Source organism: Bos javanicus, chromosome 22 (genome assembly GCF_032452875.1).
Source record: "Bos javanicus breed banteng chromosome 22, ARS-OSU_banteng_1.0, whole genome shotgun sequence".
NCBI classification, from domain to species: Eukaryota; Metazoa; Chordata; class Mammalia; order Artiodactyla; family Bovidae; genus Bos; species Bos javanicus.
The window spans coordinates 14,214,930-14,236,040 of record NC_083889.1 but is presented as its reverse complement, the minus strand read 5'-3'; the positions used below and the strand labels follow the sequence as shown (position 1 = coordinate 14,236,040).

General features: G+C 40.3%; 1 protein-coding gene across 11 annotated transcripts in view; it reads left to right on the top strand.

The window, feature by feature from the left end:
* Positions 1–21,111, top strand: part of ULK4 (unc-51 like kinase 4) — a 508,471-nt gene that overhangs the window by 140,291 nt on the left and 347,069 nt on the right. For all 11 annotated transcript variants that reach the window (XM_061396049.1, XM_061396042.1, XM_061396048.1 and 8 more), the window contains 5 exons: positions 11,661–11,794; positions 13,179–13,300; positions 13,420–13,476; positions 18,887–18,938; positions 19,040–19,134. In XM_061396049.1, the coding sequence (XP_061252033.1) occupies positions 11,661–11,794; positions 13,179–13,300; positions 13,420–13,476; positions 18,887–18,938; positions 19,040–19,134 (460 nt within the window). The remainder of the gene's footprint in view (positions 1–11,660; positions 11,795–13,178; positions 13,301–13,419; positions 13,477–18,886; positions 18,939–19,039; positions 19,135–21,111) is intronic.

Genomic DNA, 21,111 nt, shown 5'->3' with positions numbered 1-21,111 from the left:
TTGAAGTATGGCTGACTTATTATAGTGTTTCAGGTGTGCAGCAATGTGATTCAGTTCTACATATAAATGTATATTATTTCTGCAATTATTTTCCATTATAGGCTATTACAAGACGTTGACTGTAGTTCCCTGTGCTGTTCCTTTGTTGCTTACTGCATATCTTTTTTGATAATTAGAAATCTAGCATTTTATTCATACTAAGTCAAACAAGTGGAATCAAAACGTCATAAATTTTTTAATTAGGCAAAAATTCATAAGTTTTCTAAAAGGATCCCTTATTTATGTATTGAAGTATAGCTGATTTACAATGTTTCAGGTGTACAACAAGTAATTCAGGGATATATATATATATATATATCCCTGATTGGGGATTGGGGGCAGGAGGAGAAGGGGACGACAGAGGATGAGATGGCTGGATGGCATCACTGACTCGATGGACGTGAGTCTGAGTGAACTCCGGAGTTGGTGATGGACAGGGAGGCCTGGCATGCTGCGATTCATGGGGTCGCAAAGAGTCAAACACGACTGAGCGACTGAACTGAACTGATATATACACACATACACATATATGTCTTTTTTTCAGACTCTTTTCCATTATAGGTTTTTATAAGATATTGAATATACTCATGTGCTATATAGTAGGTCCTTATTGTTTATTTTATACATAGTAATCTGTATCTATTAATTTTAAATTCCAAATTTTTCCTCCCCCCAAAATTCCATATTTAAAATACACATTTTCTCTGAAGGCAGAAAAGTTAGTTATAAAAAATGTACAGTAGATAGATACCAGTGGGTTTAGATTGAAGCGAAGCAAGGAAAAGTGTGGTGTTTTGATTTTCTGTAATAGTATATGGTCTCAACAAGGACCCATTTGTGAGGTGGTCCAAGGCGAATCCAAATGGGATGGATTAGCCACAGTTTGCATCGTATGCAGCATCCAACGACACGTGGTAAGGTCTGCAGCAGAAGTCAACAAGGGAGTGGTCCGTTGGTGGGCACAGTGAGTCCAGTAGGACCGGAACGGGAGGGAGGGGTTTCAGGGGGTAGGAATGGGGGTGGGGCAGGGGTGATGGCATCCTGGAGGATCCCGGACTAAGTTAAAGGAGCATGACTTCTCTGTTTAAAAAATCCGTATGATTGATTTCTCACAACGTGGATGTGCCCTTGTCTCTGAAAAAGACTACTGGAGTCTTATCTCCTATTCACACCATTTTCAGGCAGTTTATTCTTGTCTCTCAAGTTCCTTTCTGTTTCTCCTCTTTACCTGCACACTCATAACTGCTAATGGCCTATCTGGCTTCCTTCCTCTCTCATCATTTGTCTGTGCCATACCAGATTCATGTTCTTCAAATGCTACTTTCATCAAGTCATTCCTTTGCTTTAAAAGTTTTCCTTCCTGCAGTCTTCCTGGGATCCCTCTCCTTGTAGTCACCATGGTCTTTGTGCCGGATTTGCTGGTCCTAGTTTCTTCAAAAACTGTCCTTAGGTGTGAGGAACTCGCCTCTTCTTATCAGTTCCAGTGCCTAAACATGTCTCCCTGCTGTTTGGAGCTGAGGGTGCTGCTGGGGTTCTCCTTGCTTCCCTGGCAGGTTTCTCCTTCATGGGCGCTTGCCTCTCTCCCCTTCCATCTGCACCGTCATCTTGACAAAATTCTTGGAAGGTTCTAGCTGTGAATGGTACAGCTTCCTCTTTTTAGGGATAATGTGGATTTCCTAAGGGGATGTGGAAAAGAGAGAAGTAAAATGCTTGGGTTCAGCTGGCCAACTTGAACCAGAATCTTCCTTTGTAGTGAAAGGGCTCATGGTAAGAGTTAACATGCATTCCTTGCTTTCTTCCCACCTCAGTCTCTTCTTCATTGGTTCTCCCTCTTCTGCATCTTCCTGGGCCCTCTTTGTTTCTCTTTCACCACTGTCTTAGGGTGATTTCATCCAATCCAGTGGCTTCAAATAGGTTGGTATGCATCTGTATGACCTCTCCAAACTCCAGGTTTGTATCATCTTTACATATTCAGTGGCATGCCCAAGAGGAATCTTCAAGTTGCTCCAAAGGAACCCAATCCACTCCCTATGTCTGTCTCAACTCCCAGGCTTCCCCATTTCAATAACACTTGGATTATTGTCAGCATGTTGATCTTTTCAGCTTGATACCCTTGTAGACCACTAAGAAATAACATTTGCAGTTTGGTTGTAGAAAAATTGTAAAGTGTTTATGGATACTATACTCAAATGTCTCTACATTTTATTTCCTTCATAGAATGTGAGTTCTTTTAGTAGCTAATGTTCCCTTGTCCGTGAAGTCAATTTATTCTCTGATAGCCTGTGTAAACACATCCTGTAATGGGAAGGCATTGGAGAGGGCATGAAGAAATGGAGCATCATTCTAGAGTGAGTTTTATATTGTTATGGATCCCATCAGTCTTTTATTTTTCCAGTGGAGGTAATGGATATTTTCTTATGTTTTAACAGTCTGTGCTAGTGGCTGAAAGTGAGTAGTTTTTGCTTTAAAGAAATGGTATGTCATACTACATTAATTAAGTAGCACAGTATTAAATTTTGTAATAGATAATTTAGATTTTAGAAAAAATTGACTCCTTAGACACAAGTATAAATTTACTTTTTCTTTTTTTAATATAAATTTATTTATTTTAATTGGAGGTTAATTACTTTAAAATATTGTTTTGGTTTTGCCATACATCAACATGAATCCACCACAGGTTTGATGGAAGTTCTTTTGCATTCTTCTATGTCCAAAAGATAAACATTTCCATTTTCCCTGCCCTCTGTTTCTGTTATTTATTTGGAGGATTTATTTATTTGGATCCCTGTTACTTATTTGGAGGATTTCCTGGAACAGGGAAAGAAGCCCACTTTTGAATCATCATCATCTCTGGTTGGATTAAGGTGATCCAGGGTTACATGTAAATCCAGTCTGGAGGAGTTTAACCCTCGGTCTCAAAGTAATCTTTCCACTTCTCACAGACTGTATATATACAGAAAGCAATTGAGCCTGCAAGAGGATAAGATGATATGATAAAAAAAACAAGTGAGATAAATTACAATATCCACAGAGGTTACAGAGAATGGAATTAATCACAAAGCTAACTTAAAATAACTATGAACACTGTATTCAGGAATTTGGAAAATGGAGAATTTCAGTAGAGAACTAGAACTATAAGAACAGAGGGGGTATTCTATAACTGAAATGCAGAACTCGTGGGATTGGGTTAACTGCATATTAGAGCTGAATAATTAATATACTGTTATATTAATACCAGTATTAATAATAATAATAATAACAGTATTAATAACAGAGAATTAATATACGGTTCTGAATTCATCTGGGACCATTGAGGAGAGACAGAAGGATGGAAAATATGGAGAAGAGCAGAAGAGACATAGGATAAAACAGTGAGGAAGTGATGGTTTTTACAGCAAGCGGAAAATGGGTGATTTTGATATCAGTACAAGGAAAAAAAGCTCTAAATTACTCTGTGCATAGAAGTTAATTCATGTCGATTTAATTCATGTAAAAAGAGAAAACAAGTTTGCAGTAGCTAACACCTGAAAATTTCTTTATTACCTTGGAATAGACCAGGATTTTTTTTTTTTAAGCAGGATACAAGAGCACTGTCATAAAATATTGATAAATTGGGTTACCTTAAAACTAAGATCTTCGATTCACCACAAGGGATCACTGAGAAAGTAACAAGTCCATAGCGTAGTGGAAGGTATTTGCTACACATATAATTGATGTGGGCCCTTAGCTAAAATGTATAAAGCACTGAAGAGCAGATAATACAAGAGAAAAATGAGCATAGACTTGAACAGGAACTTTATAAAACTGGTTATCTTCAAATGGCCAATTAACACATGAAAAAATTGTGGCAAGAATATAGAGCAAATGGAATTCTTACACCTACCTGTTGCAATGTAAATTGACTTCATCACTTTGGAAAACTGAATATCAGCAGTGCCTATTAATCTGAAGCCAGGCATACCTTATGATCCAGTGGTCTCACTTCCAAGTATATATCCAGCAGAAATGTTTCCATGGATCCAGCCTAAGTTATGCTTGGTAGTGTGCATGAGTTGAAACAGCCTCAATGTCCATCAACACTGAAATAAATTGTGGTATATTTACACCCTCAAATACTACTCAACATTGGGCATTTTTGACATGAACTTTAGCATCAGTATCTCTAGGATGTTTCTCTTGAGCCAGTTAGTTTCACCAAAGAGCATTTTTGCTGTCAGCCTGGGACGCAGGGACCTGGCTGCCTGGGTGTGGGGAGCCCCCTGGGGAAGGGGGCTAGAAGTCCTGGTATTCGTTCAGAAGTTCACCGAGACTCCCAGTTTTGTTTGTTGGCCCCTTCTTTGACTTGGTTTGCTTTCTCTTAGTCTACAACCTTTCTGCTTTACTTTCTATAGAGAATAAATCTTCAAACTTCTGCCTGTGTACAACTCTGATAGCCATCACTTAGATTCATTGGGTAGAAAAGCTAATTTACAAATGAAACTGCTTTTTAGTCAGACTTTGCCAAAAATTTGTGCATTTGCTCCTTTTCTTCCACCCTTAGTTTTAGAAGTACCTTTTTAATGCATAGTACCAGGGTAAGTGTGTCTGCCTGGAAAAGCAATGGGATTAGATTCCTTTTAAAATCCTTATGATAAAGCAGTTTCCAGTGGATTGAAGACTTCATTGTGAAAGACAAAAGGAGAAGACAGAAGAAGAGGGACAGTTCTAGACCATATAAATAATGCCTTCAAATCAATAACAAAAGACTAGTAACCCATGGGTGAATCAGCAGAAGATCTGAACAGGTATTGCACAAATGAGAAAATACGAACAACAGAGAAATATCAGAATATGCCTACCATAATAATTACTAAAGTTTGCATTAACACCACAAGATCACTTCAGTTCAGTCATTCATGTCTGACTCTTTGTGACCCCATGAACCGCAGCTTTCCAGGCCTCCCTGTGCATCACCAACTCCTGGAGTTTACCCAAACTCATGTCCATTGAGTCGGTGATGCCATCCAACCATCTCATCCTCTGTCGTCCCCTTCTCCTCCTGCCTTCAATCTCTCCCAACATCAGGGTCTTTTCAAATGAGTCAGCTCTTTGCATCAGGTGGCCAAAATATTGGAGTTTCAGCGTCAACTTCAGTCCTTCCAATGAACACCCAGGACTGATTTCCTTTAGGATGGACTGGTTGGATCTCCTTGCAGTCCAAGGGACTCTCAAGAGTCTTCTCCAGCACCACAGGTCAAAGGCATCAGTTCTTCTGTGCTCAGCTTTCTTTATAGTCCAACTCTCAGGTCCATACATGACTACTAGAAAAACCACGGCCTTGATTAGGTGGATCTTTGTTGGTAAAGTAATGTCTCTGCTTTTGAATATGCTGTCTAGGTTGGTCAGAACTTGCCTTCCAAGGAGTAAGCGTCTTTTAATTTCATGGCTGCCATCACCATCTGCAGTGATTTTGGAGCCCAGAAAAATAAAGTCTGACACTGTTTCCACTGTTTCCCTATCTATTTGCCATGAAGTGATGGGACTGGATGCCATGATCTTAGTTTTATGAATGTTGAGTTTTAAGCCAGCTTTTTTACTGTCCTCTTTCACTTTCATCAAGAGGCTCTTTAGTTCCTCTTCACTTTCTGCAAGGGTGGTGTCATCTGCATATCTGAGGTTATTGATATTTCTCCCGGCAATCTTGATTCCAGCTTGTGCTTTCTCCAGCCCAGCATTTCTCATGATGTGCTTTGCATATAAGTTAAATAAGCAGGGTGACAATATATAGCCTTGACATACTCCTTTTCCTATTTGGAACCAGTCTGTTGTTCCATGTCCAGCTCTAACTATTGCTTCCTGACCTGCATACAGGTTTCTCAAGAGGCAGGTCAGGTGGTCTGGTATTCCCATCTCTTTCAGAATTTTCCACAGTTTAGTGTGATCCACACAGTCAAGGCTTTGGCATAGTCAATAAAGCAGAAATAGATGTTTTTCTGGAAGTCTCTCGCTTTTTTGATGATCCAGTGAATGTGGCAATTTGATCTCTGGTTCCTCTGCCTTTTCTAAAACCAGCTTGAACATCTGGAAGTTCACAGTTCACGTGTTGCTGAAGCCTGGCTTGGAGAATTTTGAGCGTTACTTTACTAGCATGTGAGATAAGTGCAATTGTGCAGTAGTTTGAGCATTCTTTGGCATTGCCTTTCTTTGGGATTGGAATGAAAACTGACCTTTCCATTCCTGTGGCCACTACTGAGTTTCCAAATTTGCTGACATATTGAGTGCAGCACTTTCATAGCATCATCTTTTAGGATTTGAAATAGCTCAACTGGAATTCCATCACTAGCTTTGTTCATAGTGATCCTTTCTAACGGCCACTTGGCTTCACATTCCAGATGTCTGGCTCTAGGTGAGTGATCACACCATCATGATTATCTGGAGATGTCTGACAGAATGTAGTCCACTGGAGAAGGGAATGGCAAACCACTTCAGTATTTTTGTCTTGAGAACCCCATGAACAGGATGAAAAGGCAAAAAGATAGGACACTGAAAGATGAACTCCCCAGGTCGGTAGGTGCCCAGTGTGCTGCTGGAGATCAGTGGAGAAATAACTCTAGAAAGAATGAAGGGATGGAGCCAAAGCAAAAACACCACCCAGTTGTGGATGTGACTGGTGGTAGAAGCAAGGTCTGATGCTGTAAAGAGCAGTATTGCATAGGAACCTGGAATGTTAGGTCCATGAATCAAGGCAAATTGGAAGTGGTCAAACAGGAGATGGCAAGAGTGAATGTTGACATTCTAGGAATCAGCAAACTAAGATGGACTGGAATGGGTGAATTAAACTCTGATGACCATTATATCTACTACTATGGGCAGGAATCCCTTAGAAGAAATGGAGTAGCCATCATAGTCAACAAAAGCGTCCAAAATGCAGTACTTGGATGCAGTCTCAAAAACAACAGAATGATCTCTGTTCGTTTCCAAGGCAAACCATTCAGTATCACAGTAATCCAAGTCTATGCCCTGACCAGTAATGCTGAAGAAGCTGAAGTTGAACAGTTCTATGAAGACCTACAAGACCTTTTAGAACTAACACCCCAAAAAGATGTCCTTTTCATTTATAGGGGACTGGAATGCAAAAGTAGGAAGTCAAGAAATACCTGGAGTAACAGGCAAATTTGGCCTTGGAGTACAGAATGAAGTAGGGCAAAGGCTAATAGGGTTTTGCCAAGAGAACACCACAAGATAGAAATGAGCAAAAATTTGATACTACTAAATACTGGTGAGGTGTAACTCAGGGGGAACTTGTACGCCACTGGGACAACCATTTTGGGAAACCATTTGGCAGTGCTGTGAAGTGAAACATTTGAGGTTCCATTTCTTTGTTTTATTTTTTAAAAACTGAACTATAGTTGATTTACAATATTATGTTAGTTTCATGTGTACAGCAAAGTGACTTGATTATATATATAGGTATATATATCTATGTTTTCTAATTCTTTTCCATTATAGATTGTTGTAAGATACTGAATTATGTTTCCTTCTTGTGCTATATGGTAAAATCCTTGTTGTCTATCTATTTTTTATATAGTAGTGTGTATACCCCACTCCAGTACTCTTGCCTGGAAAATCCCATGGATGGAGGAGCCTGGTAGGCTGCAGTCCATGGGGTCGTGAAGAGTCGGATATGACTGAGCGACTTCACTTTCACTTTTCACTTTCATGCATTGGAGAAGGAAATGGCGACCCACTCCAGTGTTCTTGCCTGGAAAATCCCAGGGACGGTGGAGCCTGATGGGCTGCTGTCTATGGGGTCACACAGAGTCGGACAGGACTGAAGTGACTTAGCAGCAGCAGCAGCAGTGTGTATCTGTTAATCCTTTACTCCCAGTTTATCCCTTCCTACCCTTCTGCCTTTGGTAACTGTAAGTTTATTTTGTAAATAAGTTCATGTGTGCTTTTTAGATTCCATATATAAGTGATACTGTATTTGTCTCTCTTTGTGTGACTCTGTGAGTTAGAGAATAGGATGAACAGCAGAGGTGGCCTTCCATGGGAGTGTTCTCTTAAGATCTGTTCACTCCAGAAAACAGTGTCTTCATTTTGGTGGTGGTCTAATAATTCATAGAAGCAACTATTAGTAGTAATAAAAGCAGCTACCATTTCTTGAGTATGTACCTTGTGTTAGACCCCAGACGATTTTCTCATTCAGTCTTCACAGCAGTCCTGCAAGGTAAGAATTGTTATCCCATTTATAATGAGAAAACTGAAGGTATAAAGAGCTTCAGAAATTTGTCCAAGATCATGCTGTTAGAAGGTGGTAGGGCTCTGAGTTAGAGCCAAAGATTTATTGAAATCTTTGTCAGTATTGTCAAGTTGAAAAAGTGACCCTACTGAAAGAAAGGAGAAAAATAATTTAGAAATCATAATGGGCCACAGGTCGTAATAAAGTTTTGGGATACTCCTGTGATGTTGCCGTCGATTTACTGCTTGTTTAAAGTCACCGTGACTTGGCATAGTGAGAAATTGGAGGTCTACAGATCTTACGAAAAGGAGGTAATATTTTTGCGAAGACTCACCATTTATCATCTGGTAGGGCATGTTGTATAATTGAGTGTTACATCACCTAAAGTTTTTTTTTTTTTAATTGGCTGTGTAGAGCAATGATACTACTTCATGTTTTCAAAACACTTAAGTTTTGAATAGATGACTCCTACTCATGGTTCATAAACCAGAAAAATTCAAAAAGTAAGGAGGTTGTCATGTATGGATGTGATGGTTGGACCATAAAGAAGGCTGAGTGCCGGAAGACTGATGCTTTTGAACTGTGGTGTTGGGAAAGATTCTTGAGAGTCCCTTGGACTGCAAGGAGATCAAACCAGTCAATCCTAAAGGAAGTGAGTCCTGAATATTCATTGAAAGGACTGATGATGAAACTGAAGCTCCAGTACTTTGACCATCTGATGCAAAGAGCCGACTCATTAGAAAAGTGATGGGAATGAGAGCAGATTATGGTGGGTGGAAGAAGTTAAGAGGAACAAAGGAGATATTGGATATAGATTGATTTCTTAAGAGGTTTGACTGAGGAAGGGAGGAGAGAGGCAATGGGGCAGTTGCTAGAAGGACAGGAAAAGCATTTTGTTAAATGGGAGAGAGTGAGTATACAAAATGAAAAAGAAGGAATTGGCTGTTTCAAGATTCTGAGAAAAGGGAAGGGAATGTGATCTAGACAGAGTTGCAAGGAGAGAGAGGTCAGTGGTTGTGATGGGAGGAAAGGAGGCCAGGGTAGGATGCACACTAAGTTTAGATTTAGGAAGAATTTCTTCATGATGCTTTATGTTTTCTCTGTATAGTAGGAGGCAGAATCACTGAGAATCTCATAAGAGGATGGAAATTTCAGGGTTTAAAGAGAAGAACATTTTGGAGATAGGGTCGGTGCTGGTGCTGTTCTGTGCCCTTGAATACTGGTGTCACCCTTTTACAGTGGGGCGACTCTGCTCCATGTTTGACTTCAGCAGCCTCTCTGCAGATGTACAGGAAGCGTATAGATCACTAGATTCATCTGGATCATTTGACTATGTGGATGTGGAAAAAAAAAGAGCACAAGGAAAAGATAGATGGTGGGATGCAATCGAAGCAGGAAGTAAGTGAGGAAAGTGAGTGAGTGAGTGAAGTCGCTCAGTCGTGTCCGACTCTTTGCGACCCCGTAGACTGTAGCCCCTCAGGCTCCTCTGTCCATGGGATTCTCCAGGTAAGAATACTGGAGTGGGTTGCCATTTCCTTCTCCAAGTGAGAAAAAGGGAGTGCTTTTTGGGAGATGTCATGGATTGGGAGACGGTGTCATGGATTTTGAAAGATGATGTCATGGGTTGGGAGGCAATGTCATAGATTCAATCAGTGGAAGTTCCTTGGAGGCTGAGGAACTGTCACAGTGGAAGAGTGTGCAAGCAGGAATAAGAGCAGATTATAGTCAGTATAGTCAGAGGGTATATTTGAAATACTTAGCTTGGAGGGGCTACAGTTAAATGCTGGAATCTTCAATGTTGGATAAAGCTTTTCAGCAGATGGTGAGACTGGGCAGGAGATACCAGACAATGCATCTTGGGGAACCAAAAACGAAGATGGTGTTTTCTGGTCCTGCTCCTTAGTTGGGCTGATGGAGTAGGTGTCAGCTGAGCAAGAGGTTCCTGGAGTGGCTGCTATTCGCTTGGAAGCTCCAGGCCACAGCGATAGTGTGTCCTGCTGTGGATTCCCTGGAGCTCCAGGCTGACTGGCTCCCCAGGCTGATCTCATTCATTTTATCACATCTTCTATCACACCCCATTTTATGGGAAGCTTTTGGATTCCACTTACCATGAAATAATTACTGTCTCATTTCTTTGGTTTACCTATCATCATGGGGCTCTGTGCTCTCTGTTTTTTAAGTCATAGTGATATATTTCTATGGATTCATCAGGATTTACTCTACATTTTGAGCAGTGTCTTGTATTTGTTAGAGTGTGACTAGGGCTGTAATCAGCAACTGAAACAGAGATGCCAGCTGGCTTATATGGATCTTGAACTTTTGATTTGGTTTCATTCCCAGGTCTTTACTAATAGAGCTACAAATAATGACCAGTAAGAAGGCAAAAGGATGCACAAATCTACTAAGAGAACCACATAAATGCTGAGTGTTAAGATTTCAGTGTATGTTATGTATGTGTATTGTATCCAGAGCCACCCTTTTCTGGTTTACAGTGGGAGTTTTGGGAAGCAGAATTTGGGTGGAATGATGATTGCAACAGAGCTGGAGAGATGGTTGATGATGGCAAGGGGAGTCCAGCAAGGGGGATTGCAGTCAAGGGGCCTTTGAAGTCAGGGAACTCATTGCCCTTTAGAGAGTTGCAGGGACTGGGAACTTGGGTAGTGGGTCTAGCAAAGGGAAGGAAGTATGGGCCTAAGAGTTTTCAACAATACCCTTGGTACCCAGAGTGATGGTTCAACAAGTCCCCTGGTTCTGGGTTGGAGGCTATTGGTTCAGAGACGAATGATAACAAATGCCACTGGTTTGAAGAAGAAATAAGTTTATTAAGAGACAGATATCATTAAACCAGAGGACAAAAGGGCATGTGAAATCCAGATGTTCAGATGGTATCTGCTCTCTGTATTATATCCAGTGCTGAAATGAATCATTTTTTTTGGATTTATATACACAGTTTAGTGAAAGAACTGGAATTTTTATGACTTGCCTGGGATTCAGAGCAAGTTTAAGACTAATGTCCAACGAAGGTGCAGACAACTGGTGGTTCTACTTTGACTCTTCAAAATGCCAAAGCCCTCTTCTTTCCAGAGGCTTTTCTTTGCCTTTCATCTGTCATCTGAAGAACGCGGGGTTTCTTTTAATGGGCCAAAGGCAAATGAAGTCAGGGCGTCGTTTTGTAATAACACTGGCAGAGATATTCAGAGTTGCCTTATTTTCTCTCTGCATAAATGTCTCCATTTTTCTAAGGCAGCAATAGCCTGTGCCCGACAAGTTGCTCCGTATCTAAATGTCAACACGATGGGGACGGTGCCCCCTGGAAACACTTGCCATGGTGGTGTTTTCGGGCAGATGCTATCAACTGTTTTATCATGAGAGGTAATCTTTGGCACTTCTCTGTGTGTAGGCTGGTGATGTACATCGAGAGAGACAGCAGAAAGACCACTCCAGGCAAGGAGCAGCAAAGTGGCAATGAATACCTGTCCCGATGCCTTGACCTACTCATCCGTCACATGGTGCAGGAGCTGCCACGTATCCTGGGTAAATTGGAGTCTCGTCCATCCTTAGGCCCCTTCCTGCTTATCTTTTTGTGACTTGGCTTTTGGGCATCTCTTTTTGTTCTTGATGGTCTGTTTTTTACAGGCGAGCACAGTGACACTTCTTGAATGTGTAGTTTCAAAATTTCAATGTTCCCTAACTGTTATCATAAATATTTCGTATCAGTGACATGATTGAGGCTAAAGGGCTAAATTAGGCTATATTGAGGTGTCATCTTGCAGTCCTGGAAAAGAAAAGGAAAGCATTTTAATTGGTTAAAATTGGACTTAGGCTATCATTTTAGGAACTTTTCTCAAAATTTCTCTTTGCATAATTCAGAAGAAAAACATTTTTCCTTCAGGTTGTAACCACAAATTTATTTTTTCTTACAATAATTTAAAAATACATAGGCACCAAAATTTAATATTAAAGAATTTTGATATTAAAGTTTGAAAATTTCATTGGTTTGAAAAATTTAAGATGAAAGTAATAATGATCTCAAAGGATGTTTATTACAGCTAACAAAATCTGTTATTTCACTGTTATTTACAGATGCAAAAATTATCTAAGGAATGTGTATATTTAGTTTAAAATCGCATTCCATGCTTTCCCAGCAGATGTGGCTATAAACCAGAAATGTTTAAAATGTTAAATTTGATCCAGCCTGTTACTGTAAAAGATATTTAGACTCAGAAATTCAGAATATTAAAGTAATGAAAATATCTTCATGGCTGATTCACAGTAACCTTTTGCTCCTTACTAATAATGTGGGAGATTTTTGCCTGTTCATGACTGAAAATAGAGCTTTTCAGATTTATTTGGATTGTAACCCTTTTAAAATCTCCAGACCGAAGGCCACAATCTGGTCAATTGGTAGCTGACTTTCTTTTTACATGACCCATCTTGTCTTAGGAGATGATGATGAGATTCGTGTGTCTAGCAAGGCAAGGTTTATTTATTGTTGGACTTGGCTATCCAATGAGAAGTTTTGGGAATTGATCTCTTACTTCTACCATCCTATTCTACTACCAGAGAAATCTAATCTATGACCTGTTAGCTTATAAATCTTAAAATAACTTTTTCATGTTTACAAAAGTAATGGATACTCATGGTTGATATTTGTAAAGTACAAAAAAAGAAAAATCATTTTTATATTCTATTTTAAATTTCCAGATGAGAGATAAGTCTTATGTCCATCTTGTCCCCGGAGGCCACAGCTTCCTGTTGTAATGTCAAGAGTTGGGAATAAAACAATGCATCTACTACCCACTTCTTTTATTTGGAGATTATTTCCCTTAGCAATCCCATTAATATTCAGCCCACAGCTAGTGGTCCCTAAGCATTTGTGGTCTCTAACCTCACGTGTGCTCTGGGATGTGCTTTGCAGGTGACATTCTTAACGCCCTGGCTAACGTTTCTGGCCGTAAACACCCATCCACAGTTCAAGCAAAGCAGCTGAAGATGTGTCTCCCCCTCATGCCTGTAGTGCTTCACCTGGTAACGTCTCAGGTATCATCTTGTTTGGGGAAAAAAGTGGAGCTGAGAAATGTCAACTCAGACGAAACATTATCATTTCTTTCTTACGTATGGCTTTCAGGATTTAATCTATGCAAACTCTCATCACACAGGTATTTCGACCTCAAGTTGTAACAGAAGAGTTCCTTTTCAGTTATGGAACTATTCTTGTGAGTAATGCTGAATTTTTCATGTTCCTAATAAAAATGTGGCTGTCCCTACTGTTTGTGGGATTTGGTGTCAGAATGAAGTAATTTAAAAATCTTAGTGGTATTTATTTGTCTCTAGGGAAGTGACCTTTTTGTATTTTTATCTGTTGACTGTAATAAAATTTGACATTTGGGGAAAAATACATTCTCTCCTGATAATGCATTTTGTTTAGAGACAGACCAGGTAGGGTAAATAAGTCCATTGAAAAGATTTTCATAGTGTTTGGTATTAAACATCATGAAAAAATTTAAAATAATGAAATTGGTAAAAATGGAATTCTGGAAACACAGTATTATAATTTCCTTTGGCTAACATCGTCCAGCTATGTGCCGTGTCTCTTTCTGTGATGACATTTCTCTAAGTGGAGCTCAATTTAACCTTATCTTTAATTTTAATGAGATGAGTAGCAGTGAAAAACAAATCACTGTATTATCTCTTTCACTTCGATTTTTGCTCACACACACAAAATAGTCTTTTTGTTAAGGTTGTGGCTCGTGAATTATGTTATCTTCTCCCCTTGCCTGGAACACTTACAGTATATACTGTTGATAAAACAGCGAGGTGTATAAAGGGAAAACGAAAACATTTGTCACGCAGCCTATTCTGTCTTCCTTTGATGTTAATAATAAATGCTGAGCTGAGATTTAAAAAATGCCATATCAGATAGGTGTCTCGTTAAAATGAAGTAAATATCTCAATTTTATTGCTGGTTTGGAGTAAACAAAAAAAGAAAAAATGATTACCATCCACAAATGAGGATGTAGTTTTCTAGAATGTTGATCGTACAGTAACATACGATGTTTTGAAGTATGACTGTTGAGTAGAGAGGTCACTGACTTTTATAAGCAGCGTGTTTAGTCAATGCAGTATAGGTTCTTTTGTACTTAACTTCAGATCATTATCATCCTCAAATCTTGAATTCTACAAAGCATATAATTTTTGTAGCACATTCATGAATTTGCAAATTGTGAGCATTTTGTCTGCCACCTTCCTTAATGTGCTTTCTGATCTTTTTAAGGACAATATGGGTATCATTTTGAGCGGCACTGTGGTTCTGTGCTTACACCTCCACTGCGCTGGCATGTTGAGCCTGATCACAGTAATTTTGCCCTTGCAGCCCTCCTTGGAATACTTTGGCCCAGTGTTTGTTTGTCTGGGCTAGGTAGAATTGTCCTGTGTTCATTCTGTTTTTTCCTCATGTGTAGTACTTTGGTGTGCTTACATTAACTGAGTACAGTTTAGATTTTCAAGGAACTATTAAGCAACTCCAATATAAAAGTCTTTGTGGACTTCCATCTGTGTCTTTCAGGGAGACCTCCTCTGCTTCATGTAACCCATCTGCTCCCCCCGAGGAAGGGCCTCCTCACCTTCTCCCAGGAGGGAGTGCACCCTTTGAGGGGTGGGGGTGTTCAATAGGGCTCTGTATGGGTTTGCTTCACATAGGCACTTTCAGGGAATGGGAGATAACTTGCTTGGTTCAAAGGTAACTGTGATACTGAAAATTCTTTAGCAGTCTTTCCCTTGATAGTGTTGCTCAAGTAATAGGAGTTTACACACACAGTGGAAGAGGTCTCTTGGCTCTGTTTGGGCCATTTTCCTAGTTTGAGTTGCAGCCAGTTGCAGAGTTTTTCTGTTACTTTTCTTACCGCATCTGTTACTTGGCCTTAGCTGTGCGTCCATCTTTCTTGATTTAGTGTTGGCCGCACTGATGAAACACTAGTCCAGGGAGAGGAAGCGTTGACTGAAGTCATGGGCCTGGTTGTAGTTATCCACCCAATTCTGGTGTGTGTTTCTGTGAGCTGTTGCGAGTTGGCTGTTGCTTCTGCGAGTTGATCCACAGTCTGTCCAGAAGATGCCACGAATACCATTGTTAGTTACAGTGCCCTCCAGTGCCAGAGGCACGGTCTACTCCTCCCTTGGAAGGAGTAGAAGCCCCTGGGAAGTTCACGGTGCAGAATCTGCACGTTGAAGTCCTTGAGTTTTCTACTTGAGAACAATTACTTTAAATTTTGTCTAGGCAAAGCTTCCCTGGAGTTAAGAGGGTTGGTTTGGTTATTTGTGTGGGTTGTTTTCTTTTGGGCAGAAGATGGGGTATGGGCCCTTCTCCAGCGGATCTTCCTGACCTGGGAATTGAACTGGAGACTCCTGCATTGCAGGTGGATTCTTACCTACTGAGCTATCAGGGAAGCCCTTTATATTTTAAAAGTGCACACTGATTTGAGGTATTCAGACTTTGGGTCCACCATTAGTAGCTGTATCTAAGAACTTCTTGGGCTTCTGCTAAAGGAGCTCTCCAGGGGCTGCTGACTTGCCTCATGTGGGTGGAGACAACAGCCATACTTGGTGTGATCTTTGCTCCTTAGAAGGGTCCTGAAGGCGCAGGCTGGAGGGGCTGTTGGAATTTTGCTTCCCATTGGTTTCTGTTTTCATACTGGTACCAGGCATGGTTTGCCTTTTGACCTATAGGCATCATTTTTTAAAAATTTATTTTGGTAGAAAAGTTCAGGATACTTTTTATATTTGGAGGCCTTGGCTTTAGCTTCCCCCCCCCGCCAAGCAAAAGGAAGTTTTGGGGTCTTTATAATTTAAAGAGGCACATGTTTGGAAGCAATTTAGTAGGACACTTTTAAACCATTATTAATCTTTCGAAGGGCCCAGGCCAAAGAGGACTACACAGCTGTTGATTGCTGTTTTTACTTCTTACTGGCAGAAGCAATGTGTCATTGTACCTGCCTCCGTCTCCAGTAAGAGGGGGGAAAAAAGGTACCCAGGGACACTTACGCAGCAAGGCATCTGGGGAGGTGCTGTGGGGAAGTTCCAAGGTGAACTCACCTTAGTTCCTTTGTACCTTCACTGAATTAGGCTGGGAAACAGGAAGCAATGATATTAAGGAAATCTGTTTGAAAACTCGTGATGTTCACTGTGATTCTTGTGTCCTTCTGAAAATGCTCTTGATTAATGAGCTGAGGAAGAGGACTTAGTTGTGTTTATTCTCAAGTTCTGGCCTCATTAGTTTATGAAAGTTCAGTGATTATGTGGTGGTTATAGTTTTTTTACAAAAAGAAAAATTCAGATTTTCAAATGAAAGAAATGATGAAATGATTCTGGTTTTCACACAAGAATGTGATTATAATATCCACCAGCAATAAATCAATAAATCTTTGCTAATCCTGGGCTTTGAGATAGTCAAAAAAGACTCTCTCCAGATTTTCATTTTAAGTGAGTGTTGGTCTGTTGATAGATTTTGACTTCAGCTGTAGAAGATAAAGCAGAGAGAGGGTACTCTTATATTTTTATTTATTATTTTTTGGCTGTCACACAGCTTGTGGGATCTTAGCTTCTGGCAATGAAAGTGCCAATTCTTAACCACTGGACTGCCAAAGAATTCCCTTATATTTAAAAAATATGATATTATATATTTATTCATTGCCACATGAGTGTTCTTGTTAGGAAGATTTTTCCTTTTCTTAAAAATTGTTTGTTTAAAAAAAATTTAACACACCCTGAAGTAATATACCCACCCACCTTGCTTAGAGAATGTACTCTCAGCTTCTCAGAAGGACTGAACAGTAATGGGGGCGCTGGTCTACCCTGGAGTCGTAGCTTTCTTTGCTTTTTCCCCCTAGATGGGGCCGTACTTTTGCCCCACAGTCCTCCATCTAACGAGCCTAGTTGTGGAGTAGGTGCCCACCCTTTTTGCTCCCCTGCTGTACTCCCAGCTTGGAAGCTCACAGCCTCAGAAGATGCCCGGTGTAGTGTGGTCATCTACAGATTTTTCTGGGTCATTCCCCCTCACTCCCATGTTCTCTCAGCACCGGATTCGTGGTCATTGTTAGAGAATCAGGTATTTCTTCGGAGGTTCCTTCTAGCCCCTCATCCTCTCAGCTCCTCGACCACCTCTCTTCCCACGGGTGTGTCTTGCCCTCCTTCAGCTGCCTCCACCCATAGCCTTATTTTCAGCATCATACTATCTGGCTATGACACCTGATTTTCAGCTCACTACCCCTGCTCCTCATCTCCAACAGTCCTTTAATTCCTCTGGGACTTAAATTGGCCTCACCACTTTGCACTCACCACCCTGCCCTCCCTGGGCCCAGTGACTTGACGATTCTCTTTCTTGAGCTTTGAGCCCCTGGTTCAACCCCTATCCCTACCTAGCGTATACCCGTGATCCCTTTCCTGTCCCTTCCTCCATCGTCCTCCTCTGGCAAACCCAAGTGCTGGTTCACTTTAATTCTCTACGTCCCTCACCCCTGCTTTGAGTGACTAAGTGTGGCTCGAGAAAAACATGAGGAAAGCAGCTGGTCTCACTTTAAATTCATGACTGCTCACTTCAAGCGAGTCCTCTCTGCAGACTGGGGCATCAGGTTCCTCTTCCTAATTTATATACCTTCACGCTCACCTGGATGATTGTTCATACTTTCCCTCCTCTCCCTGAATCTCCAGGGTCTCCTGCTCTGTCCTCACTCTCACCTGATTAATTCCTGTTACACTGAGAATGAAGAGAAAGAAATCGATCCATAGAGATTTAAATTGGCAAATCAATGAAACATTCAGTAGGGATTTTTAAAAAATTAAACAGGGGAAGCATAAGGAAGAAAATAAAAGAACCCTATAGTTTCACCATCTAGAAAACCCTTGTTGCTGTTAAAGGAAAAAAATTAATACATGTGTATAGTTAGAAAATTCTAACAGTGCAGAAAGTGAATAGTGAACGTCTACCTCCTGATCCAGTGTTCTTCCTCACAGGGAGCCTCTGTGAGTGGTTCCTGTGATTTCTCCCTCAATAAGTTTTGTCTCCATCTATGTTCATGTGTTATCTACATATTCTTTAAAAGTTATACAGAAAAATTGTAGTATAAACACTGTTTTGTCTCTTCTTAAGCTGTAGACATTTAAGTAGATTTATTGAAATCAAAAGATACTTTCTTTGAATTTTTTTACATCAAATTGTGAAATTATTTCAGTCAAATTGTTGTTAAAATGCCTCTTTTTCTTATTTATTACATATATAATTTGGCTGAAATAAATTCACCTGATTTCAAAATAGGGACATGACTTCTGCTGAATAAATAGAGATTTGATGTTGAAAAAAATTTCTAATGACTTTTGTGTGTTAACTCAATCAGAGACTTTCTAAGAATGTTATCTTTCGCCTTCTGGATAAAGAGATTAGTGCCTACTTATCACATGAAATTTAGAAAATGTAGAAAAATGTAAAAAGAATGTAAAAATCACTTGATTCCTACCACTGGAAGTAAATCACGAACACATAGGATCATATGTTCAGTTTTTTTTTTCCCCTCTGCATAGTGTTTACATCAGTTATTTTAAAATCTCCATTTATTAACATTTTTATATTTTTTTCAGAGTCATATTAAATCAATAGACTCAGGAGAAACTAACATAGATGGAGCTGTAGGTGAGTAGATCATGGGACATTTTACATCTTTGCTTGAAGATTTTGATCCTATGATTTTGGACATGTAAATAAACATCTATAATAATTAACTGTATTTCTAGGACTGATGGCATCAGAAGAATTTATCAAGATCACACTATCGGCTTTTGAAGCAGTGATACAGTATCCTATTTTATTGAAAGACTATTGCTCTACGGTCAGTTTTGGCTGCTTTTGAAAAATATATTTTTTGGCTTACTTGGTAACTCTGTCTATAAAGAGATTAGTTTACATATACTTGGTCATATATGTTCCTCACATGAAATAACTATTGAGAAAAGCTGCCCCCCAGACAGGATGAACCTGAGAAATCTCTCCCTACCTTGTTGACTTGTTTTGGGGTTTTTCTTTGCTTATTATTTTCTTTCCCTTCTGGTCCACACCTAACTCACAGTGTGCCCCTTGTTATTCCTGGCCTAGAGTTTCTCAGCCTTGGCACTGGGCTTCCATGGTGGCTCAGATGGTAGAGTCTGCCTGTAATGCAGGAGACCCAGGTTTGATCCCTGGATTGGGAAGATCCCCTGGAGAAGTGAATGGCTACCCACTCCAGTATTCTTGCCTAGAGAACTCCATGGACAGAGGAGCCTGGTGGGCTACAGTCCATGGGGATCACAAACATGACCGAGCGACTAACAGTCTCACTTTCAACCCTGCCACTCTGGATGTTTGGAGATGGGCAGTTCCTTGTTGTGGAGGCTGTCCTGGGCATTGAGAGATGTTTAGCAGCATCACTGGCCTCTTCATAGTAGATTTGGAGGCTCCCCTCAGTTGCAGCAATCGAAAAGGTCTCTACATATTGCCAGATGCTTTCTGGGCATGGTTTTCCACTGTTGGTAGTAGTCCATCTGCCATTGACACATCTGCCGTATGTATCTGTTTGTAGGCTCTCTGTTCTGTTTCATGAATCTCTTTGTCTAGCCCTTTGCTTGTACCAGCTTATTTCTTCCTATCATAGTAAACCTGGAAACCTTGAGTGCTTCATGCTTTTTGACGTTTTTCCATTACTATTCTTTCCAAATACTTTATAGATCAGTGTGAGAAATTCACACAACCTCGTTGAAATATTTATGTGTTTTATATAGGAATTATAGATTAATTTTGCAATGAGGAGTTCATGATCTGAGCCACAGTTAGCTCCTGGTCTTGTTTTTGCTGACTGTATAGAGCTTCTCCATCTTCGGCTGCAAAGAATATAAACAGTCTGACTTCGGTATTGACCATCTGGTGATGTCCATGTGTAGAGTCTTCTCTTGTGTTGTTGGAAGAGGGTGTTTGCTATGACCACTGTGTTATCTTGGCCAAACTCTGTTAGCCTTTGCCCTGCTTCATTCTGTACTCCAAGGCCAAATTTGCCTATTACTTCAGGTATCTCTTGACTTCCTACTTTTGCATTCCAGTCACCTGTGATGAAAAGGACATCTTTTTTGGCTGTTAGTTCTAGAAGGTCTTGTAGGTCTTCGTAGAACCATTCAGCTTCTTCAGCATTACTGGTCAGGGCATAGACTTGAATTATTGTGATATTGAATGGTTTGCCTTGGAAACGAATAGAGATCATTCTGTCATTTTTGAGACTGCATCCAAGTACTGCATTTCGGACTCTTGTTGACTATGATGGCTACTCCATTTTTTCTAAGGTATTCCTGCCCACAGTAGTAGGTATAATGGTCATTTGAGTTAAATTCACCCATTCCAGTCCATTTTAGTTCACTGATTCCTAAAATGTCAATGTTTACTCTTGCCATCTCCTGTTTGACCACTTCCAATTGCCCTGATTCGTGGACCTAACATTCCAGGTTCCTATGCAGTATTGTTCTTTATAGCATTGGACTTCCATCACCAGTCACATCCACAACTGTGTGTTGTTTGGTGGCTCAGACGGTAAAGCGTCTGCCTACAATGCGGGAGACCTGGGTTCAATCCCTGGGTCAGGAAGATCTCCTGGAGAAGGAAATGGCAACCCACTCCAGTATTCTTGCCTGGAAAATCCCATGGATGGAGGAGCCTGGTGGGCTACAGTCCATGGGGTCGCAAAGAGTCGGACACGACTGAGTGACTTCACTTTCATTTTCTTTGTTCTTTCTGGAGTTATTTCTCCACTGATCTCCAGTAGCATATTGGGCACCTACCTACCTGG